The sequence below is a fragment of the Onychomys torridus genome, chromosome 12, assembly GCF_903995425.1.
Source record: "Onychomys torridus chromosome 12, mOncTor1.1, whole genome shotgun sequence".
Classification (NCBI taxonomy): Eukaryota; Metazoa; Chordata; class Mammalia; order Rodentia; family Cricetidae; genus Onychomys; species Onychomys torridus.
This window is the reverse complement of record NC_050454.1, coordinates 1,213,929-1,236,743: the sequence shown is the minus strand read 5'-3', so window position 1 is coordinate 1,236,743 and position 22,815 is coordinate 1,213,929. Positions and strand designations below refer to the sequence as shown.

Genomic DNA, 22,815 nt, shown 5'->3' with positions numbered 1-22,815 from the left:
CAACATGCTAGGTTTTACTGTGCTAGGTGGAATATTATCTGGGAAACATATTTCATTTTCAGATTATTTAAATATTTTCTCTAGTTCACAGGCTGTGCATTTGGATCAGCTGCTATTTGGCAATATGAATCACTGAAATCCAGGGTCCAGAGTTATTTTGATGGTGTAAAAGCTGACTGGTTGGATCACATTCGGCCACAAAAGGAAGGAGACCTCAGAAAGCAGGTGAGAGTAAACATTGCTTTCTTTATTCTACCTAACTGCAAATTAAAAGTCTGACTATTTAGAAAGCATTCTTAGGGGTTGGGGATTTAGCTCAGTGGTAGAGCGCTCGCCTAGCAAGCTCAAGGCCCTGGGTTCGATCCTCAGCTTAAAAAAAAAGAAAGCATTCTTTTTTTATTTATTTTAACTTTTATTATTGTGTGTGTTGGAGAAAGGTGGGGATGAGTGAGTACTGTGGTATTCAAATGGAGGTCACAGAATTTTTTTTTTTTTTTAAATACCGAGTCTCACTCTATAATCCTGGCTGGCCTGGGACTCAGAGATCCACCCACTTCTGCTTCCCAAATGCTGTGAGTAAAGGCATGTGCTACCATGCCCAGGTTTTTATAATGGGTTCTGGGACTCAAACTCAAGTTGTCTGACTTGTCCAGCAAGTGTCTTACCTCCTGAGGCCTGACTCTAGAAAGTGTCCTTACTTAGTGGCAGCGTTCCATCCACAGATAGAAAGTTGAAGACATAACCTTCTTTTGTGTCCTTTAAGCACAAGGGGCATTTACTAGGCAGTGTTGTAATTGACTTCATTACAAGTTTGTCTTTCAACTTACATGTGTCAAGAGTTACCACAGAGAGTTAAAAAAAGGTTGGGGGCTCTTTCTAACCCTGCTATAGTAGCCAGTGTTCACTTTCTTCACCCTGCTAAATTAGTTTGTAACAGGATCACAGGGCTGAAAAAGTATATATGTATGTGTACACACACACACACACACACACACACACACACACACACACACAGAGGCATGTGCCTCTGGGCCTTATAGACAGCCATCACGTGGGCTGTAAAACACTGCTCTGACATGGTGCTTATGGTCTGGTAAATCCCACTGCTTTATGTTCTGACTGGCTTCAGGGTGGAATACCAGAAGGAGGTGCAGATTCAGAGCTTGTAGAACTGTGTTTACTTTGTATATGAAATGGTCGTCTTTCCTCTTAGTCAAGTTCTTAAAGTTTCTAGATACAGTATTTTACTTGTCAGTACATACTGGGTACTGAGGCCATGGGTAGCACACTTGATTCCATATCCATTTGTTTTCAAGCACCACTCCCACCTCTCATAGTGTTAGGGGCTGGACTCAGGGCCTTGTACAGGCTCAGCAAATCATCTGGTTTTGTTTGTTTGTTTGTTGGCCTCTGAGTCTTGTTGTTTTGGCTGCATGTGTTTCTGTGCAGCATGGGCGTTCAGTGCCCTCAGAGGCCAGGAAAAGAATGGTTCTGGATTCCCATGGAACTGGAGTTGCACATGGTTTTGACCCACCATGTGGGTGCTGGGAATTGAACCGTGGTCCTGAAAGAACAGTGCTCCTGACTGCTGAGCCATCTCTCCAACCCCCAAAGGATTTATCTTTATTTATGGATGTGCATGCCACATATTTGCAGGTGCCCACAGAGGCTGGATGGAGGAGGGCGTTGGATCCTCTGGAGCTGGAGTTGCAGGGGGTGTGAGCTGCACCTGACAGGAGTGCTGGGAACTGAACTCAAGTCTAGCAAGCATGCTCAACTGCTGACCACCTCTATGGTGCTTTAAAATGTTGAAAATGATATGGGATATGTATATAAAGCCTTAGTCCAAAATAGCTTTCCTTTTAATAACAGTTAAGCAAATAGTAGGTTATTGTAACACAAATCTTAAGGGGTCTTATTAATAAAAACAAACCCTGAGCCAGGTATTGGGATGAATGCTGAAAGATCAGAGAGACAGAAGCTAACAGCTAACCTCACCTTGCCAATTCCTCAGCTGATCTCATTTCCTCGAACTGGAAGCCTCTGTGTCCTCTTCCAAATGGATCTCAGCTGAACTTCTGTTCAAAAGCCTAAAAGCTTAACCAGCTCTAGTTTTTGGTTCTCAAGCCTTAATACCTTTCTGGTATCATCACTTCCTGGAATTAAAGGCATGTGTCACTATGCCTGGCTGTTTCCAGTGTGGCTTTGAACTCACAGAGATCCAGTCGGATCTCTGCCTTTGAAATGCTAGGATTAAAGGTGTGTGTGCCACCATTTTCTGGCCTCTCTGTGTATCTATCAGCTGTTCTGTTCTCTGACCCCAGACAAGTTTATTAAGGTGCACAATATATTGGCGGACACAATATCACCACATTTCCCTTTTTTTGTCTAAATTTTAAAAAGCTTATAACTAATACAAGAAAAACTATATCCAATAAATATATACAATAATTGCATTAACAATGTCTAGTCCATTAACATTTGACAGATTCAGACAAAATATTTTCATTGCGTATCCTATTTAAAACAAGTAGTTCCTTTTTAAAAGTAGATTCAATAATCTCCCTTTTTATCTTATCAGGTTATGGTATTTAAAATCTATGTTCATTAAAGAAAATTGAAACAATTATGAGTACAATATGGAAGAGGAAGTCCTAACCTGGCATAGAAGCATGGGCCTTTGTCCCTGGTACCTGAAAATTTCTGAGTTCTGGAATTTGAGGAAAGCTTCAAAGACAGAGCAAGCTCTAAGTTAGAAAGCAGATTCTTAGAAACCGGTTTGCACTGCTGTACATGCAGCTCTGGGGACTCAGTTAGTTACAGAAATGTGATCACATACATACTAATGTGTCATTCCTTTTTAGTCTTGAGTTTCTTTCCACTGTTTAGTTTCATAATTAGAATTATTCTTGAGACAAGATCTCAAATATGAGCTCAGGCTGGCCTTGACTTTGTTGTGTGCACAAAGATGACCTTGAATTTCTAATCCTCCTGCTACCACTTCCCAAGAGCTGGGCTGATAGGTGTGAACTAGCACAGTGTTTTCTGTGTGCTGGGATGGAGCCCAGGATTGTGCATGCCAGGCGCATCATAACCCTAGAGTAGTGTTTACTTAGACATTTTAGTCAGGGAAACATTTCAGATTGAGAAGTAGAGAGAATAGCATAAAGAAGCCTGTTAATGTACAAACAGTAGTTCCCAGCTCATGGCTAGTTTCATTTTCATGTCCTTTCCCTTCCCTGCCTAGATTATTGGAAAGAAGCCATCAGCATATTTGGTTCCTAAAACCGTGGCCCCAGGTGCGGTGGCAGAGGCAGGCTATCTCTGAGTGTTCATTCAGGGAGTCAGGCCTTAACAGTGAGAATGACTCTTTCGGAAAAAAGTGGCAGTTTTAGTGAAAAGTATAGTTCGGATTTCATTTTCTGAAGATTTATGTGTATAAATGCCTTGCCTGCCTGTACGTATGTGCACCATGTGCATATCTGGTACCCACAGAACTCAGAAGAGGACACTGGATCCCCTGGAACCCAAGTTACAGGTGGTTGTAAGCCACCATGTGGGTGCTGGGAATCAAACCCAGGTCCTTTTTAAGAGCAGCTGATGCTCTTAAGCACTGAGTAGTCAGTCCTCCAGCCCCTTCTTTCTGTTTTGACCTGGGTCTTTCCCTGTCGCTCGGGCTTACCACCAACTCCTGGGCTCAAGCATTTCTTCTCCTCAGCCCCTTGAAAAACTGGGGCTTCAGGCCCATGATGCCATGCCCTGTGCCTGGTTGTAACTTTTGTCTTACGTTTTTTTGTTTTGTTTTAAGATATATATCTTGTGTGTGTATATAAGCACACATGAAGAGAGTATGTGAATATATGTTCAATGTATGCCACGTGAGTGTGTGTGTGTCTGTGTGTCTGCTGTGGGGGGTGGCAGAGGCCAGCAGTGGGTATTGGATCTCTTGGGACTTTTTTTGTTTGTTTGTTTGTTTGTTTGTTTTTGGTTTTTTTGGTTTTTCGAGACAGGGTTTCTCTGTGTAGCTTTGTGCCTTTCCTGGAACTCACAGAGATCCACCTGGCTCTGCCTCCCGAGTACTGGGATTAAGGGCGTGCACCACCACCGCCGGGTGGGACTTTTTATAAAAGTGCTGGGAAATGAACTTCAGTTCTCATAATTTTGAAGTAAGTGTTTCTCCAGCTCCCTTAGTTAGATTTTTTTTTTTAAAAATTAAATTAAAGTTTGTTTTGTTTAGATACAGTGTCATTGTGTAGTCCAGGCTGTCCTGAAACTCACTATGTAGACCAGGCTGACCTGAAATTCTCAGAGATCTGCCTGCCTCTGCTTCCCATATGCTAGCATTAAAGCCTTTTGCCAGCACACTCAGGTCTTAGGTAACAGTTTTAAACTTGATAGGACCTTACCTCCTACATCTTATAATGTGACTCTGTTCTTCACTCTTGGTAGGCCTCACGGCAACACTGTCAGCTAACCTTTATTATCTCATTCTGGCAGAATCTGGAGTTCAATAATAAATGTCTGTAGTTACTTCTTTATATTTATACCTGTAATTAGGGAATTGTTAAAAGATTTTTTCAGTAGGAGGAATGTTAAAATGAAAATTGTGTGGGAACAAGGGAGATGACTGAAATTGGATGAAATTAGTTACTATCAAGGACAGTAAACTGTTTCTCTAAAAATTATAAAAGATCATGATACTTAAGAGACATGAAATTAATACTGTTAAAGAAGTTTCCGGTCCTCTAAATTAAAATTGAGAAACAGTGTTGTGACCAAAGGCATCATAGCAGTCGATAAGTTTGGGTTGATAGGTTTTTTTGGTCACAGCCACAATTACTTTAAAGAATTCTGAAGATTATGTAATAAGAGAAAAACGTTTTGTTTGGTGGAGAATTCTTTTTATTAAATAGTTTCAGTCCTAAGAAAAAGCACCGCCTTTCCCCTTAGTCTGAAGTGTTTCACATAGAGTTATATGCAATTTTCCTTCTGTTTTAGATTAACAAGTGGTGGAATAGCCTAAGTGATGGCCAGCGGACTGTGACAGGTTTGTGTTAGCTTACACGTTTTAGCCATTCAAGGGAAGAGAAATCAGAACAAAAGGTACAGTATGTCACAGGCAATGGCTTTCATACCGTGCTCACTGGTGGCTTAGGAGACAGGGAGTCTCTGTATCTACATGCCTATGTAATAGTATAAAATAGTGTGGAGCTGGGCATGACAGCCCACATCTGTAATAGAAGGACAAAGAGTTCAAGGCCAGGCTGTGTTCTATAGCAAGGCATTACCAAAAGGTCTTGCCAATACCAACAAAAAAGTCTGGTATAAATGTTTTCAAGATGTTCTGGATCACTTTCCTAGTTTGTATATAACATTATATTGACCAAATAAACAATACTGCTTGTAAATAGTTCATGGGTAATTGTTATTTCCCCATCAAGGAAATGAAGAAATGCTGGGATACAGCATAGTTGATAGAGTGCTTGCCTAGCAAGGCCCTGGGTTCAACTACTGCATTGCACAGACCCAGAAAAGTGGCACATGCTTGTAATCCTAGCACTTGGGAGGTAGAGGCAGGAAGATCAGAAGTTTAAGGGTGCATAACAAGTTTGAGGCCAGCCTGGAGTACAGAAAACAAGCCAAAGGAGACATTGCTCAGGTCACAGAGGTCTCTACTTTCTGAGCTGGCTGTAAGGAAGTTGTTTCTATTTTGTGGACAGAGACTGGTTTCTAGAGAGAACTTTTCTCCCTTTAATTGTTTGAGAATCTTGTTCACGTATAAAATGTATGAAAACACCTTTTGAAGTCAAACTGCTAGTACACTAGAGGTGAGTTTTAACCTGCCTACTAAACCGTGTGCAGAAGGCTCCCTTAAACGTGAGTGTGTGGTCATGTCGTCCATGGTGATTTATTTTGTGCTGCTTTCCTCCGCTGAGTGGAGGGGTGAGAGATGAATCTGCAGACCAGGCTGGCCTGGAACTCAGAGATCTGCCTGCCTCTGCCTCCTGAGGACTAGGATTGTAGGTGTGCACCACCACACACTTGCTTCTTCTCTACATTTCTATGGAAAGACACACCTAATATTTCAAAGTTAACAGTTTTATAATAATAGTTTATGGACTTAAAAAAAACTCAAGGAAATAGATTTGTAAGTTCTGTACAGTTACATACATAGTAAACATGATTTCTAGAGAGTAGCCTGATACTAATTGCTCTCAACAGGGTTATATTTATTGGTACACTGTTTCCCTTAACTTCTTGGTAGATAGAAGGGTGTTTATATTTCTTAATTAAGACTTTCTTCTATATGAAGGTTAATTCTTCCTCACTTTATTGGAACCTGATGTATTCTAGAAGCTTATGACGTGTTTCCTTTAGGAAGCACTTTTATTTTTCTGAATTCATTGCCATTTTCTGAGAAATAACACCAGCTGCCTTGAAGGTAAATGTCAGCACCCTGAGCAGTGGCAGCTGGTCTGTTGAGCAGTCAGTGGAGGAAGACCTCAAGTTGCCATAGCCAGGGTTGTAGAACTGATTCAGCAGTATGGTCTTAATAAATAGTTAATCTAAAGGAGCTCTATAGAAAGATGTGTTTCCATTGAGATTAATGTGTTTTGTTTGCTTGTTCTCCAAAAGCAACCACAATTCACAACATTTCCTTAGGGTAGCAGACCTGCACTATTTTCTCTTGTTTTTCCCCCGAAATGACGTCTGTTTGTGCATATGTGGGGGTCAGAGGACAGCTGTCAGGAGTCACCAAACTGTGTGTGACCAGGGCTTGAGCTCAGGCTGTCAGATTTCACAGCACAGAGCCGTCTCACCCGCCCTCCTTCGGCTCTTCATTGCAGTTCACGGATGCTTGCCATGTATGTTTGAGCATCATAAGGCTTTCTCCCAGTGAATGTAAGAAAAGGCCCAGGCTCAGACATTACCACTCTTCGCAGCTGGGCTTGGAGTCTACACCTTTACAGGCAGATCTCTGAGTTCAGTCAGGCTGGTCCACATAGTGAAACAAATTACTGACATAAGCAACCAGTCATCCACAGTCAGTAACCCCATGACTTCGCCAAGTGGGGCTCCCCATCAGAGAGTTATTCATCTGGTGGGTCGACCTGTTAAATACTCGTTGTCACCTGCTGTCTACTCCCACGGCCCTCTGCACTGTTTCACCTGGAAAACAGACCTAACATGACTAGAAGTTTGATTGCTATAGATGACTAACTACTAACTTGTCTTTCTTTTTTATTCTAAATAGCTTTCAAGAACTAAAACTTTACATTTTTAAATGAGCTGCATGGGTACAGTGCCTTAAACAAAAAAACATAATTACATATAACAAAAATAACCTTAAATTTGTATCAATACCAGTGTAAAATATTTGAGACAAGTGGTTGTTTTTTAGTTCAAAAGTAGATTCAACAATTCACCATTTTATACTAAACCCCCTTTTTCCTTCAGAAAGAGATCCCTGCATCTAATCTCCTTTGTTCAGCTTTTTTCCTGACCATGACCAACAGCAACTTGCAACTAACCCCCCTAAACTATGACAAACATCCATAACCCATTGAACAACCCAAAACCACCCTCCTCATCTCTTGGGAATGTGGGTGTCATGTTTTCTAGGCATCTCCAGAGGACCCTGAGAAAATGAGGATAATGGTCAAGTCCTGGGAGAACTAGCTGTATTATATTTTTGTTTAGTCTCTGTGAGATGGGAAGGTGTAGAGCTTGTCTGAAGTCCTAGCTGGATAGTCTGTGAGGCTGGACCAAAGCTCAGCTAGGAGCTTTGAAGTTGTTCTGGTTGTAGATTTTTTTTGTTTGTTTGTTTTTGTTTTTCGAGACATGGTTTCTCCGTGTAGTTTTGGTGCCTGGCCTGGATCTCGCTCTGTAGACCAGGCTAGCCTGAACTCACAGAGATCCGCCTGGCTCTGCCTCCCGAGTGCTGGGATTAATGGTGTGCGCTACCACCGCCTGGCCTGGTTGTAGAATTTTGAGGAAACTGCCACAGAGGCATTTTGAGGCTGGATCACCTGGGCTGTTTGTCTTCATTGGTATCTGGTCATTTTGTTCTGAAAACACACAAACTTTTAAAGGTTACAGATATATCTGGAGTAACATACGTATGGAATGTGCGGTGTGCACAAGTCAGCTAAAGATGATTTTTTTGTTTGCTTTATGTTTGAACAGGGAAAAAGCATCTGTTAACTTTTTAAGTTTCTTTGAACTGTTTAACCAAACCTCTATCCATGTGATATAAAAGGATGGCTTGTAATAATAAGTCCTGAGGACTCTGTAGTCAACAAGATTTATCATGTCTCATCTAGTGATAGAGCTATTCCCATGTCAAGGCATCTGCTTTTATATCACCTATTTTGTAGTTTTTCTTGTTTTATTTTTCAGGTCTGTAGCCAGAAGGTCTCCTGATCGAATCTGGTCTTAGTTTTGATGAAATCCATAGCTTTTTGTTTCCTGTTGAAACAAAGCAAACCTTTTCCCCAATGCAATGTATTTTCTGACTCCCATTCTGAAGTTAAGACATTCTCTGTGATGATATTTTATTTGTGCTGAAATGACATATTTTATTTGTATGTTAATAAATGAAGTTTGCCTGGAGATCAGAGGTCATAGTGAGCCATAAACAGAAGTCAGACGGTGGTGGCACACATCCTTAATCTGATCACATGGCAGGCAGAGTGAATGTGTGGTCAAGGATACAGCCAAGCATGGTGACACATGCCTTTAATCCCAGGACCAACCATAGAGACCTGGAGGTCTGTATAGACAGGCAGTGATGAGGAAGTGATGTGGCTGGGCTTAGAGCCAATGAGAAGGCAGAACGGGAAGGCAATAAAGGCGCAGGTTACACAGGAAGAATCTCTTGGGAAGCTGCGGTGTGGTGGTAAGCTCAGGCTAGTCGTGGCTATCTACTATTTCTCTGACCTCTTCACTATCACCCCTGTATTTGGCTCTGCGTTTCTTATTTAATAAGACTGTTTAGAAATTCATGTACAATTCTCAAAATAGCATTTTGAGCAGTTTCCATAATCCAGTGTTTCTCAGCAGCTATAGTTTTTTTGTTTATCAGCATTTCAAAAATTTAAAGTCAACAAAACACCATACAGGATCCAGACACCCTGTGTATTTTCCATCGTGTTGTGGCTTTTTCCTTTTATATTACTCTACTCTCTCTTTAAAGACTTTATTATTTTTAGGCTATTTTTATGACTGTTTATACTCGTTTTTTTTCTTTAGCATCTAAGTACATTTGTAAGCATACTATATCTGTTTAGAGGTTTACTCAGTCTGCACCTAACTTTTTAAGTGCCTGCAGCCGCACACTAGTACAGTGTTCTGACCATGCGAGCCGAACCTTAAAATAACAGGCGGATGGTCAGCCTCTGCCCACTTTGAGTCTGTGAATGGTGGAGCCTCATGCCTGATCCCTGGCCTGGAGCTGGTCCATCTGCCCCAGAGCTGGGAAGTTTCTGGGTCCATGCTGTAGTAGACATTTCTGCCTAGTCTCCTTCCACCAAGTGACGGGCTGTCAGCTGCTCATAAACCCCATTCAGATGCTCGGTAGCTCTTAAGAGTCTCTGTAAGCCATGAGCACTAAGCCTACTTACTCACTTTTTTTTCCCTCAGCTTTTTCAGGCCCTTGTGTGGATTTATGTGCCCTACATTGTATGGTAATTGTAACAAGCTTTTTAAAATGTAGTCAGACTTTCTTTTGTGGGACCTCTAGCTCCCCAATAACAACATGGAAACTGGGCCTTAGCTTAGGATTTTTTTCCAACTAGTTCTTATAACTTAAATTAACCTGTCTCTATTAATTTCTATTCTGCCACATGGCTCAGTTACCTCTGGTTTGTGCCTTATGTCCAACTTCTTCAGAGTCTCTGGTTCCTCCCCTCTTCCTCTCTCTCCCTGGAAACCCCGCCTGTCCTCTCCTGCCTAGCCACTGGCCTTCAGCTCTTTATTACACCAATGAGAAAGCACCTTAGGCAGAGACACATCTTTACAGTGTACACAGGTATTCTGCAACACAACCCCAAGAAGAGTACTTCTCCTCTCCAGCTTTCGGGGCGCCTGCTGGGCTTTGACCAGGTGTGGTTTGAGTGTGAGCTGTCACTCCGGGGTTCATGTGTTTGGTCCCAAGCAGGCGGTGGTGCTGTAGGGAGGTTAGGGAACCTTTAGGAGGTGGGGCCTTGCTGGAGGAAGTGGTCCCTTGGGGCAGGCACTGCCTCCATATTGTGTATTTGTCCCTAGCAGTTTGTGGTCCTCCTGCCTCTGTTTCTGGGTTGGCCATTATCAAGCAATAATTATGGATCTGATTATTTATTGAGAAGAGTAAACTGTTCTGAAGGAGAAAAATATTGATCTGGGTGAAGAAAGCTCCTGGGCTAGGGAGATGACTCTGTGTAAAGATGATAGCCTCAGCTGGGTATGGTGGTGCCCACCTTTAGTCCCAGCACTCGGAGGCAGAGGCAGGGGCATCTCTGTGAGTTGAGGCCAGCCTAGTCTACAGAGTGAGTTCCAGATCAGTCAGGTCTATATAGAGAAACCTTGTCTGAGAAAAGGGGGGTGGGCATGCTAGCCTCCCAGTTAGCCCCCTTGAGCCTGACAACCTGAGTTGTGAGGACCAGGGAAAGTCTGTGAGAGGCTGGGTGTGTCAGCACTCCACAACAAGTTGGGCCTGGAGCCAGGTGAAGCTCCTGAAGCTGGCAGGTCAGCCAGCCCGGGTTCACAACAACACAGCAGAAGGCATAGTGCTCCTGGGGCAGCAAGGAAGGCAAGAGTGACCCCGAAAGTTGTGTGTGTCAGCCCACCGTAAATAAAAACTTTTCAAAAAGGGAGCCAGTTCTTAAAGCCACAAAACCTCTGATTTTTACCCTTTTGACACTTTGAAGGCATTGGCATGGTTTGTGTTCCTCAGCCTACTACCCGTTACCAAATACACAGTCCACTCATGCAGCTGTGGCAGGGACGTCAGGTGGACGGGATCGGCCTTTGTCAGCTCTTACGTTAACGTCTTCAATTCTGTGTCATAGGCATCATAGCTGCAAATGCTCTAGTATTCTGCCTATGGAGGGTGCCATCGCTGCATCGAACCATGATCAGATATTTTACATCCAACCCAGCATCAAGTAAGTCTAACTTGTGTGAATTTATGTTGAGATAGAAATAATATGGAAAATAGGCTTTATATTAATCAGAATGTTACAAGAATGAGTTATTTGTCAGTAATTATGCACAAAGTACAGAGGTAAAGCCTGTAAGCTCCTTGAGGACAAGAACTTTGTCTCTCCTTTGCTGTAATCCCCAGAGACCTGAAAGGTACTTTACACATAGTAGGTGCTTTTCTTTTTTTAAGATCTGGACCAGGTGCGGCAGAACAACCTTTAATCTCAGCACTCAGAAAGCAGAGGCAGGAGGATCTCTTGAGTTTGAGGCCAGCCTGGTCTACATAGAGAGTTGTGGGGTATCCAGGACTACACAGTGAGGGAAAAAAAAAGTGTCCAAAACAAATTAGATCTGTGTCTGGAGAGATGGTCTAGCAGTCGAGAGCACTGGCTGTTTTCCCCAGAGGACCCAGGTTTGATTGCCAGCACCCACATGGTGTCTCCTATCTGCCTGAACCTCAGTTCCAGGATATCCATTGCCCTCTTCTGGTCACATTGGGCACCAGGCACACAGACATACAAACAGGCAAGCAAAGTACCTATACACTTAAATTAAAAAAATAAAATTAAAATAAAAATTTTAAATTAAGATCTAAAATCACTGTGGGCTTATTCTTTGAGGAAAATATATGTAATTTTGTGTTTGTAGTTGAAATAATTTCCTCATGCTTTAGTGATAAAGACAAGTTGCTTTGAATGTTCACTGGTTGCTTACTAAATAGAAACATTTGTTAAGGTAGTTTTTATCCTTTGAAAATGCTCTGTTAAGGGCTGGAGAGATGGCTCAGATTAAGAGCACTGACTGTTCTTCCAGAGGTCCTGAGTTCAATTCCTAGCAACCACATGGTGGCTCACGACCATCTGTAATGAGATCTGGCGCCCTCTTCTGTATACATAATAAAAAAATCTTTTTAAAAAATGCTCTGTTGAACAGTCTTATTTAAACTTTTAACCGATTCTTTTGGATTCTTAGGTTTGGCTTAATAACAATAATATAGACAAGCTTAAAACGAAAATCTTAATGCCCTGTGTTGCATGTTACCAGATTCTTTGTTCTCTCGCAGAGGTTCTTTGTTCTCCAATGTTGCTGTCGACGTTCAGCCACTTCTCCCTGTTCCACATGGCAGCAAACATGTATGTGCTGTGGAGCTTCTCATCCAGCATCGTGAACATCCTGGGTCAAGAGCAGTTTGTGGCAGTGTACCTGTCTGCAGGTAATGACTACTCTGAGAACATTGGTTATAAGCCTCACTTCTCTGCAGAAGGACAGAGGAATAACTACAGTGATATTCTGGACACAGCAGATACTCAGGATGGATTTGTGTATCCAGTTGTGGGTAGAGAAGGGCATCACAGACAAATGGAATTATTCCTTCCCTGCTTCTCATCTGATAGTTCACAATAATTACTTGGGGTTGCTTGGTTTAAATTAGCAGAGCAGAGATTCAGGAATAGAGTACTGCTTAAACATCACATTTTTATCTCCCTGGGCCCTGGTTTGGTAGGTAGTTCAGATCAGCCATCTTCTAGATGATGGTTTCCAGACCTGCCAGCTGTCTTAGCCATCTGTCTCATTTGTTGTATATTGGGAAAATGATAACTGAGAGGTAAAGTAGACACCGTATGTCACTCAGTAAGTTGTGTATGGGATCTTGGAAAGGACACCACATTCAGGACATTGAAGTCATAGTAGGGTGGGGTTCGTACTTGGCAACCTTAGATTGATCCAAATAGAAACAAACCTTACACTATTGCTGAGCACAGCATGTAAGCACAACACTCAGGAGGCTGAGGCGGGAGGATAGCAGGTTTGAGGCCACCCTGGACTACAAATCAGTCACTGTGGAACAGAGCCTACAATACAGACACGAAGGGCTGGGGGCAGGGTGCCGTGGTGGAGGGCTAGCCTGGTGTGCAGAGGGCCCTGGCTCAACCACCAGTCCAGCCAAAGGGAAACCAGTACCTTTCGTACTGAAGCTGTTGAAATGTGGCTTATTTCATAGGTGTCATTTCCAATTTTGTCAGTTATGTGTGTAAAGTTGCCACAGGAAGATACGGACCTTCACTTGGTGCAGTAAGTATTTCTTTTTCTTTCTTTTTTTAAGTGTATCCAATATAAATATTTTCTGATCCAATTTTAAATTTCACTGAGGAATGATTATGTTTATAAGAAAGTTGCAAATGAATACAGCTTTCATATACTCTCAGCCTGCTGTTGACTTATGTCTTACAGAATCAGTGTAACAGTAAAAAGTGAATAAATTGACATGGAAACAGTTCCTTTGACATATCTTTGTCAAACTTAGAATGTACAAATTTGTAAAACTGAAATTTTCAGACTGCAGATTTTCTACTTTACACTAGTTGGTTGTGTGTGTCACGTGGGTGCTTTGGGACTTGTGTGTGGAGGACAGAGTACAGCTTGGTGGAACTAGTTCTTTCCTGCTTTTTTTGTTTTGTTGTTTGTCTTTTTGAGATGTTCTGACTGTATATCCCTGGCTGGCCTGAAACTCACAGATCTGCCTGCCTCTGCCTCCTGACTGTTGGGATTAAAGGTGTGCACCGCCACACCTAGCCTGTCTCTGTAGCTTTGAACTGCTAGTCATTTGCATGTTCTTGCTGGAATATAGTACATATTGGGAAGAGTATGTCAGAATAATGAGAGCCCTTCTAGGGTTAGATAATCCTCATTGCACATGTAAGCCTGCTACTGTGCCCTCCAGTCAAGGCCATGTCAGAGTGTTCACTGGGCAGACACCACCTCGACAGAGTCACTAGGCCAGACATGGTGGCACACACCTTTATACCAGCACTTGGGTTGCAGAGGAAGTGGATCTCTGTGGGTTCCAGGCTAACCTGATCTACATAGAGAGTCAGCAAGGGCTACATGCTGAGACCCTGTCTCAAGCAACGAAACAAACCAACATTTTGTGTACAGCCCCTTGTGTGGACATGTGCTTTCATTCTTCGTGTCATACGACTAGATCATACGGTACAGATGTTAATGTTTCAGAACCTACAGACTGGCAGCACATTGACCGCAGTGTTCTGTACTTTCCTGCCAGCAGAGTTGAGAGCCCAGTGTCCACGTCTTCACCCGCTCACAGCTGTGGCCTGGTCGGGACTTTTGTTTTCCCAGTAGCTAGTAATGTTGATGATTTCATGTTTGTTCCTCACACATCATCTTTGAATTATCCTTGCTCATTAACGTTTTTATTGAATGTGTCAAATATTCTTGTTATATTTTGGAAGCAAGGGCTTTGTTAGGTTGTTTGAAACATACTCATGTAGCTAAGGCTGACCTTGAGCTCCTCATCCTGTTCCCTGTACTGCCCAAGTGCTGGGATTGTAGGCATGTGCCACCTTCCGTGGCTTTTATCAGAGTTTTAGCCAGCAAACGTTTGTTTGTCTTTTCTTTCAAAGAGTATGCATCTAATTTGCACAAAGCTGAGTTTACTTACTAGAACTCACTCTTGGTGTTACAATGAGGAAAGTGTTTTTGCCAGACTGAATCACAAAGATTTTACCCTTGTGATTTGCTTTATTTATTTAATTCTGTGTTTCATTTTAAACTAGTTCTAAAATCTTAGTGCAGGGCTGGAGAGGTAGCCCAGAGGTTAAGAGCACTAGCTGCTCTTCCAGAGGTCCTGAGTTCAATTCCCAGCACCCACATGGTGGCTCACAACATCTATAGTGAGATCTGGTGTACAGGAACACATGCAGGCAAAAACACTGTATACTTAATAAATAAATAAATAAATCTTAAAAACAAAGTTAAAATCTTAGCACAGATCCACTGGCTTTGAACACTTTGCCATACATCATTTCCTCTCTAACTATACTTATTTTTTTTCAGAACCATTTGAGCAGGTTTCTTTTCTATCTTTTCTTGGGTGTGTATACAAAAGAGAGACAGACAGACACAGTGCACCTGTGCACACACGTGCTGTGGTGTCTATATGCAGATGAAAGGACAACTTTTGGGGTTGGTTCTGTCCTGCTTTGGGTTCTGGGGACTAGATACAGGCATCAGGTTTGGTGTCAAGTGCTTTCTCTGTGCTGAACTACCTTCCTCAAGACCAGCTATTTTGTCTTGTGTTTCTTTATTCCTAGATACTTCAGCATATACTTCTTAGAAACACAAATATCTTTCATATCTCACAGGGCTGCTATTAAATAGCTACATTAAACTTTATAATGCATACTCCAGTTATGGAAGTTGTTCCAGTAATATTCCCCTAAACTCATATGTTGCATTTAGCTATGATTTTCTGGGCTTCTAAAAGCTGCCACATTCCCACGGGTCGTCTTTGTTTTTCAGAACAATACAGGACAGCTGTTGTGGATTTTGTCTTTTTCCTCAAGATTCAGTCAGCTTGTGTCTGAGTGGGAGTGGTAGATCAGTGGTGTCCTCAGGTACTAGGACCACAGGGACATGGTGTCTGTTTGTCCCTTTCTGTGGTGAACGTCTTAGCTGTTGTGTAGTTTCTGTACTACAGTTTTCTTTTAAAATTAGTATATAAGGTGTGAGAAGACATTTTTAGATTGTGTTAATACCATGTTCATCAACCTCACCCGGGCGTGCTTTCCACTGGGAGCAGAATCTGTTATTTTAGCTGGAGTTGGTTTTCACTGTATTCTTGTGCAAATGTATATCCTCGTGGCTAGTGTCCTCTGTAAGCACACCTCACTCACCACAGCTGGGATCAGCACTGGCATAGCGCCCTTGGCTCTGGGCCTGAGTTGGTGTTTTCCGTGCTGTCCTTTTTGTGTGCTGGGCCGTTACACTGCGGCTCCTGCAGCCTGTCACAGTGTGTCTTCCTGACCTAATACTTGAGGTGAGTGACAGGGAAGCCCTTTGTAGAGGGTCCCAAATGGTGATTTTATTATTATTTTTATTTTTATTTTTTTTGGTTTTTTCGAGACAGGCTTTCCCTGTGTAGCTTTGCGCCTTTCCTGGATCTCACTCTGTAGACCAGGCTGGCCTTGAACTCACAGAGATCCACCTGCCTCTGCCTCTCGAGTGCTGGGATTAAAGGCGTGTGCCACCACCACCCTCTGATATTATTATTTTTTAATGATAACTAAGATTTATTCTCAATAAATTATTCCTCTCACAGACAGCTTTGTCTCAGCTGTGACCTTTGTTAGAAAAAGACTAGGTTACCATGGTGTGTTTGTTCTCTGCACCTCACACTCGATTCTCTGCAGCTCCGCCAGGCTGTGCAGTTCATGTCTAGCCTTGGTTCTGCTGTGCTGCTCTGCAGGACACTCTTACTGTGTCCTCTCATTGCCCCGAGCCTGGGTTTCCATGTGCTGCCATGGCACCCAGCACCGCCTTCCCATCTCAGAATTGCTCATTTTTCTTAGTTGTCTTTCCTACCATGGGATAAGGTCCATGAAGGTGTGGCCTGTCTGTTCACCTCTGTGTCTCTAGTATGTAATAGCATGTCTACTGTGTTGGAGTCAGATATTTGAATGAATGTGTGTTGAGAGTTAACGTAAACACGGAATTGTGATTGTGTTCTTGAGATCCTGTTCCACCATTAGGATTGTGATAGCATTAAAAGGTTTGATACATTGGTGTATTCCAGAAAAACACCTCACAGCCATTATAAATTTAAATTGTAAGAAAAAACTGCCCCATAGCTCATTCCAACCAGTTAGAGAGCTGTTAGACATAGTCTCGCTTAGGTGTGTGGCATATATAATGCTCTCCTTGGAGCTCATTCATGTGCTTATTGTGATATAGTTAAGTTCTCCATAGTGGTAGTGTAGTCTGTTTCCAGGGGTTATTTGCAGCCTTGTGTGACAGCCTGGATCCCTTTCCCTGACACTGCACATTCACAGTGGAAAGTGGTAAGATCTGAGCCCTCCAGATGTGGAGTGCGTCGGCCTGCACAGAACCTAGGCAGCCCATGCTCCATGGCCTGCTGTCCTCACCGCCGTGTGTATTACCTTACAGTCAGGAGCGATCATGACTGTACTTGCAGCAGTCTGCACCAAGATCCCAGACGGGAGGCTCGCCATCATCTTCCTCCCAGTCTTCACCTTCACAGCAGGCAATGTAAGTACCTGCTGAAGTCGGCTAGAACAGTGTTCAATAGTGACTGAACTCCTGCCCTTAAATTAGAAATGGGGATCAAAATTACACTGTTTCTCTTTTCTCTCCCTGGCTTCTAGGCCTTAAAAGCCATCATTGCCATGGATACAGCTGGGATGATCCTGGGATGGAAATTTTTTGATCATGCAGCACATCTTGGGGGAGCTCTCTTTGGAATGTAAGTTTGAGCATAATGAGTGCTGAGCTGCTTGCTGCCCCCACCTCTACTGGTCCCATGTCACTGGTGTACAGAGCTGGTGCAGCCATCTCTCCCTGCACTGCACGGGTGGGAGAGCACAGCATGTCTAGGTAGAGGCTGGTGTGGACCATGTTCCAGGGACGATGGTACCTGACGCCTGCTGCATGTAAGTACCCAGCTAGTTACTGTAGGTTCCTGTTTAATGGAGGAAACTGAGTCTCAGGAGTAACTGATGGCTTTGAGTAGAGCAGAAACTTAAATCTAGGGCGGTGGTATTGCACACCTTTAATCCCAGCACTGGGGAGGCAGAGGCAGATCTCTGTGAGTTTGAGGCCAGCCTGGTCTACAGAGTGAGATCCAGGAAAAGCACAAAGCTACACAGAGAAACCCTGTCTCAAAAGAAAAGAAAAGAAAAAAGAAAGAAAGAAAGAAACTTAAATCCAAACCCTCAGCCTCTGTTTGCAGCACAGAACTGAGCACACTGAGTGTGTACTCACACACACTGTTGAACTTCAGGAAACTGGGTTTGCCTGAATCTGCAGAGTAGTCTGCCTGTCTACGTTGGTGACTTCCATGACACATATGCCTTCTAGCTCTGATTATTACAGCGTAGTATAAACAGTCTGAGACACAAAGACTTAGGAAAGTAGCTCTGCTTTGTGAACTCTGAAGTCGTCTGTGCTTTCCATGTGTTCTCATAGCATCTCTTCCCCTGGCGGTTTTTATTGTTCTAAACATTACCTTTCTTTTATTCTGAAAATAATTGGTCAAATATACTTTACAGTCCAGGATCTGAGAAGCAAAGGCATCCTTTCTCTTCACTGTTCTAATTTCAACTCTTTACACATACTGGATCTCACTCATGTCCAGGACTCATCTTTTTTGCGTTTAGAAAGGATTCAGAAACTTGGGCTATCAAGAGGACTCAGTGAGTAAGGGTGCTTGCTGCCAAGCTTAATGACCCACATGTAATCTCCAGCACACATGTGGTGGAAGGCAAGGACTGACTCCTGCAAGTTATCCTTTGACCCACACACGTGTGCATGCACCCACACACTTGAATACATATACCCACGTATGTGTACATGCACCCACACAGGTGCATAAACACACATGCGCACCCCCACATGTATACACACACACACACACACACACACACACACACACACACACAAACATACACACCAATGCACACACACATGTGTATACCCATATGTGTGCACACCCTCACTCTGTACCATGGAATTATAACTGAGCTACAGAGCCCAGCTGTATGACAGCTGATTTTCAAGAACTCTATGATCCAAGGGTTAATTTGACTTCTTAAAACCTTCTGAGACATTCTATTCTTCAGACAAGAAAACTGCATAAAGAACGGGTAGTTTGAGGCAGGTGTGGCTTTGCACTTTTAATCTCAGATCTCAGGAGACAGATGAGGTGGATCTCTATGCGTTTGAGGCCAAAGAGGGGTTCATAGAGAGACCCTGTTTCAAACACACTCCACACCCCCCTTTACCAATAAAGAAGGGATGGGTAATTTGTCTAAGGTCCCAGCTAGCCAGTAATTGCAGGGCGCTTGATTGTTACCCTGCAGCATCAGGAGAGAGGACACTAACCACTGTGTGGTCGGCGGTGACACAGCCAAGTGTGCAGGTTCTGAACTCAACCCCAGAAGCAAAACAAAGTCGTCCTCCTAACTTGGGCTTAGCCAGCTCACAGGTTCATTTGTATTCATGAGTATAGTGGAGTCGTTGCCTGTCAGACTGAAGTTAGAAGGCTCAAAAGATTTGGAAAGATCCTGGGTTACTGGCGAGTCTTTGACGAGGGACTCACTTCTAAGGGTTACATTGGAAGGGGCAATCCTTTTCTCTTCTGCATTCATGAGAGGATCTTGCTTTAGCTTCAGCGAATGTTGTTACTGTGTAGCTCCTGTCTGACCTCTTGTTCAGTATCCAGCCCAGGCTGTCCTTGAACTTGTGGCAGTTCTCCTGCCTCTGCTTGTTGGGGGCTAGGATTACAGATGTGTACCCTGGGTCCAGCTTTCGTAAGAAGGAATTAAAATTCTGGTGTCAGTCAAGCCCTTTACAATAAAAACGCATATTCAGATATTTTTGACATGTTAAAACATTATGTTGTTATATTGGTTCCAATGTAAATCAGCTAGAGGTGTATTTATTTTATGTGTATGAATGTTTTGCCAACATGCATGTCTGTGTACCACATTCATGACTGGTGCCCACAGAGGAGGGCAGCAGATCCCCTGGGACTTGAGTTTCCAATAGTTGGGAGCCACAATGTTGATGCTGGGAAGTAAACCCGATTCTTAAAGAGCACCAAATGCTCTTATCCTCTGAGCCCTTAAATGTCTCCACCCCTTAAATCTTTTATTCCTTTATTCTTTTTGAAACAGGGTCTCCCTATGTAAGCGTGGAAGGCCTAGATCTTGATATGTGGACCAGGCTGGTAACAAACTCAACAGAGAGTCATCTGCCTCTGCCTCTACTGTACCTCTGGCCTCTTGCCTCTGTGCCTCTGTCAGGATTAAGAGCATGGCCATCATGCCCATTCCCTTAAATAATAAAATCAGATGTCTAAAAAATGAGGTCAGTGAAGTTTGGAATCTACCCCTTGGAATTTGAAGTCTGCTTGGAGAAATGAGTATGTAAGTCAGGCTTTCAAGGGTAGGTGCTTTTCTTGGCTGCCAGTCTCCATCAGTCCATGTCTTCCCGGAGTTTGCGTCCTTTCCCAGGAGAGGTGAAGATGCCCTCAATGAACCCCACAGCCTGTGCTCAGGTGGTTATGGCATGCCCATCCAGTTGGCAGTGTCACTCAGCACATGGAGATGCCCTTCATGCTGCTGTGTGCAGTGGCTGGAGCCCAGGACCTCAGATTCTAGTGAGAGGGAGGAATTAAGACAAATAAAGACATTGCACCTTTCTCCTTCTCTGCTCATTGCCTTAGGCAGGATTTGGGTTGACAGGTCACCCTCTGTGTGTAGCATGTGGAAATGGCAGGAGGTGTATATACCATGATAGTACATTTAGCAAATCCCACACCTGACATTTCTTTTTATTCATAGTAAAAAAGGGTCACCATACCTTTGATCAGACCTTAGTTGACACACAAAGCTATTTGCATGTTGAACGAATTATTTTCTTATATACTTGTTCTCCTCTGGTCTGTAGTGAGAAAAACAAAGGTACATATGGTTGTTTACACCTCTACTCCTAGCTTTTGGGAGGCAGAATTGTCCTGAGTATCCAGCCAACTTGGGCTACATTGTGAGAACTTGTCTCAAAAATAAATAAGTAGAAAAACAAGGAAACATGATGGTTAACTTGCAGTGAATAAAAAGTTAGAGTGTAGGGCCTTAGAGGTGGTTCTGTGGGTAAAGGCATTTCCACAAACCTGGTCCCATCCCTGAGACCTATGTGATGGCCTCAGACCTCTCTACACATATACTGTGGCATTCGTGCCTCCTCCCCCAAGACAAATAAAATGTAAAGAAAGATGCTTAGGTAGCCATATAAAGCTGCCACATAGTTCCAAAGAGCCAGTCAAGCCCATCCTACTTTTATCCTCTATATGTCACAAATGCCAAAGCTTTATATCAAATTACCTGTCTTACTCAGTTTTGTGGAGTGGCCTTAGCATTTTATTTAAAGTGTCGATTTGTGACTGAACACCTGCCTCAGCAGTTAAGAGCACTGACTGTTCTTGCAGAGGACCCGAGTTCCCAGCACCCACATGGCAGCTCACAACTGTGTATAACTCCAGTTCCTGAGGATGCAGTGATCCTCTGGCCTCCAATGTCACTGTGCATTCATGGTACACAGAAGTACATGCAGACAAAACGACTCACCTGAAGCAAATATTCTTTTAATGAAAACAAATACAAAAAGGAAAGAAAAACTGGTGTCACTTGGTGCTGTGATGATGGTTGTGTTTGCATGTCACACCGTTTGAACATTGGGCCATTTGTCTTTCTCCAGATGGTACATCACTTACGGCCATGAACTCATTTGGAAGAACAGGGAGCCTCTAGTGAAAGTCTGGCATGAATTAAGGACTAATGGCCCCAAGAAAGGAGGTGGCCCTAAGTGAAGCAAAGCTGGCCGTGTGGTGCATCTGCTCCTTGCTTTCTCGAAGACTCGGCATCCAGCTATCCCAGTGTTTCAAATGTCCCCAGTACATGTCTCCTTAGAAAATTATGGGAAAGTTGTGAAATAAATGTTTATATCTCTAGTTTGTAAATGGTGTTTGCTCCTTGGGAGTTCTGGAACTCTCCAGCAGTTTGCTTTTTTGGAGAACATGCATGACATTCTTCAAGCCTGGACCCTGGTGAGGAAGCCTCAGCGGATCTGATGGGATCTTGGAGGAACCTTGGTCTGTCCCTGACCTGGCATCTGCTTAGCATTGGTTCTGACTTCCTTTCCTGGCCTGACCAACAATAGAAGGTTGAGGGCACCTTCTCTCTGAAAAAATCTGAAATAACAGCCTTAGCACTTCCAAATATTTCCCTAGATGACATTTCTGGCAGTGAGCACCACATCCAGATATGTTTTTTAGGATTTCTTTTCTAGGTATGAGGAGAAGAGGGGCTGGGCAGGTGGCTCAGTCAGAAGACTGAGGAGCTGAGTTTGGATTCTAGCACCACAGACAGCCTGGCACACCAGTGTCGTGGACCAGACACGGCAGCTGGTGGACATGTGAGTCCCTGGGGCTATGTGAGTGCAGCTGCAGAATGTGAGTGAAGTGTGTGCATGTCCTGAGAGAGCTAGAGAAGTGTCAGAGAAGTGTGAGAGGGTGAGGAGTAAAGAGTGAGAATAATGTAGAAGTAAGTGTGTGAGTGAGTAAGAGAGCTGTGTGAAAGGGTTGCTGCTACATAGAGGAACTGTGTAAAGTGTATGGGAGAGCTATGTAAATGAGATGTTTAGCTGTGGCTGTGTGGAGATTTGTAACTGTATGGAGGCAAGGAAAATGAAGCTGTTTAGAAAAGGGATGCAGAAGAGAAATGTATGTACAGCCATGTAAAAAGATGTATGTATGTAAAGAATGTAGCTGTATAAAGTTAGATTGTCAAGAGAGATTATTTAAGTTGAAGTAAAAGAGAAGGTTGCCATCAGGAAAGCGTGTGCTTGTTCCTTTTTTCTTAGGTTACCAGCAGAAGGTGTGTATGTTGCCTTATTTTACCCCTCAGAAAAAGTCTAGCCTCTAGATAGAAAAGAACTTTTTCCTAATCCCTCACTACTGTGAGATCTTCTATTCACAATCCTGGAGTAGTTCATATGAGCTGGCCTTCTCACAGACTGCGTTATTCTGGCGCCCAAATG

General features: G+C 43.1%; 1 protein-coding gene across 1 annotated transcript in view; it reads left to right on the top strand.

Annotated features, from left to right (window-relative positions):
* The window catches only part of Parl (presenilin associated rhomboid like), a 28,892-nt gene extending 6,285 nt beyond the window's left edge, over positions 1 to 22,607 (top strand). The window contains exons 3-10 of the mRNA XM_036203508.1: positions 85 to 225; positions 4,999 to 5,047; positions 11,049 to 11,144; positions 12,245 to 12,394; positions 13,184 to 13,254; positions 17,146 to 17,247; positions 17,364 to 17,461; positions 21,475 to 22,607. Coding sequence (XP_036059401.1) covers positions 85 to 225; positions 4,999 to 5,047; positions 11,049 to 11,144; positions 12,245 to 12,394; positions 13,184 to 13,254; positions 17,146 to 17,247; positions 17,364 to 17,461; positions 21,475 to 21,586 — 819 coding nt within the window. The 3' untranslated portion in view covers positions 21,587 to 22,607. The remainder of the gene's footprint in view (positions 1 to 84; positions 226 to 4,998; positions 5,048 to 11,048; positions 11,145 to 12,244; positions 12,395 to 13,183; positions 13,255 to 17,145; positions 17,248 to 17,363; positions 17,462 to 21,474) is intronic.
* Positions 22,608 to 22,815: the final 208 nt, after the last annotated feature.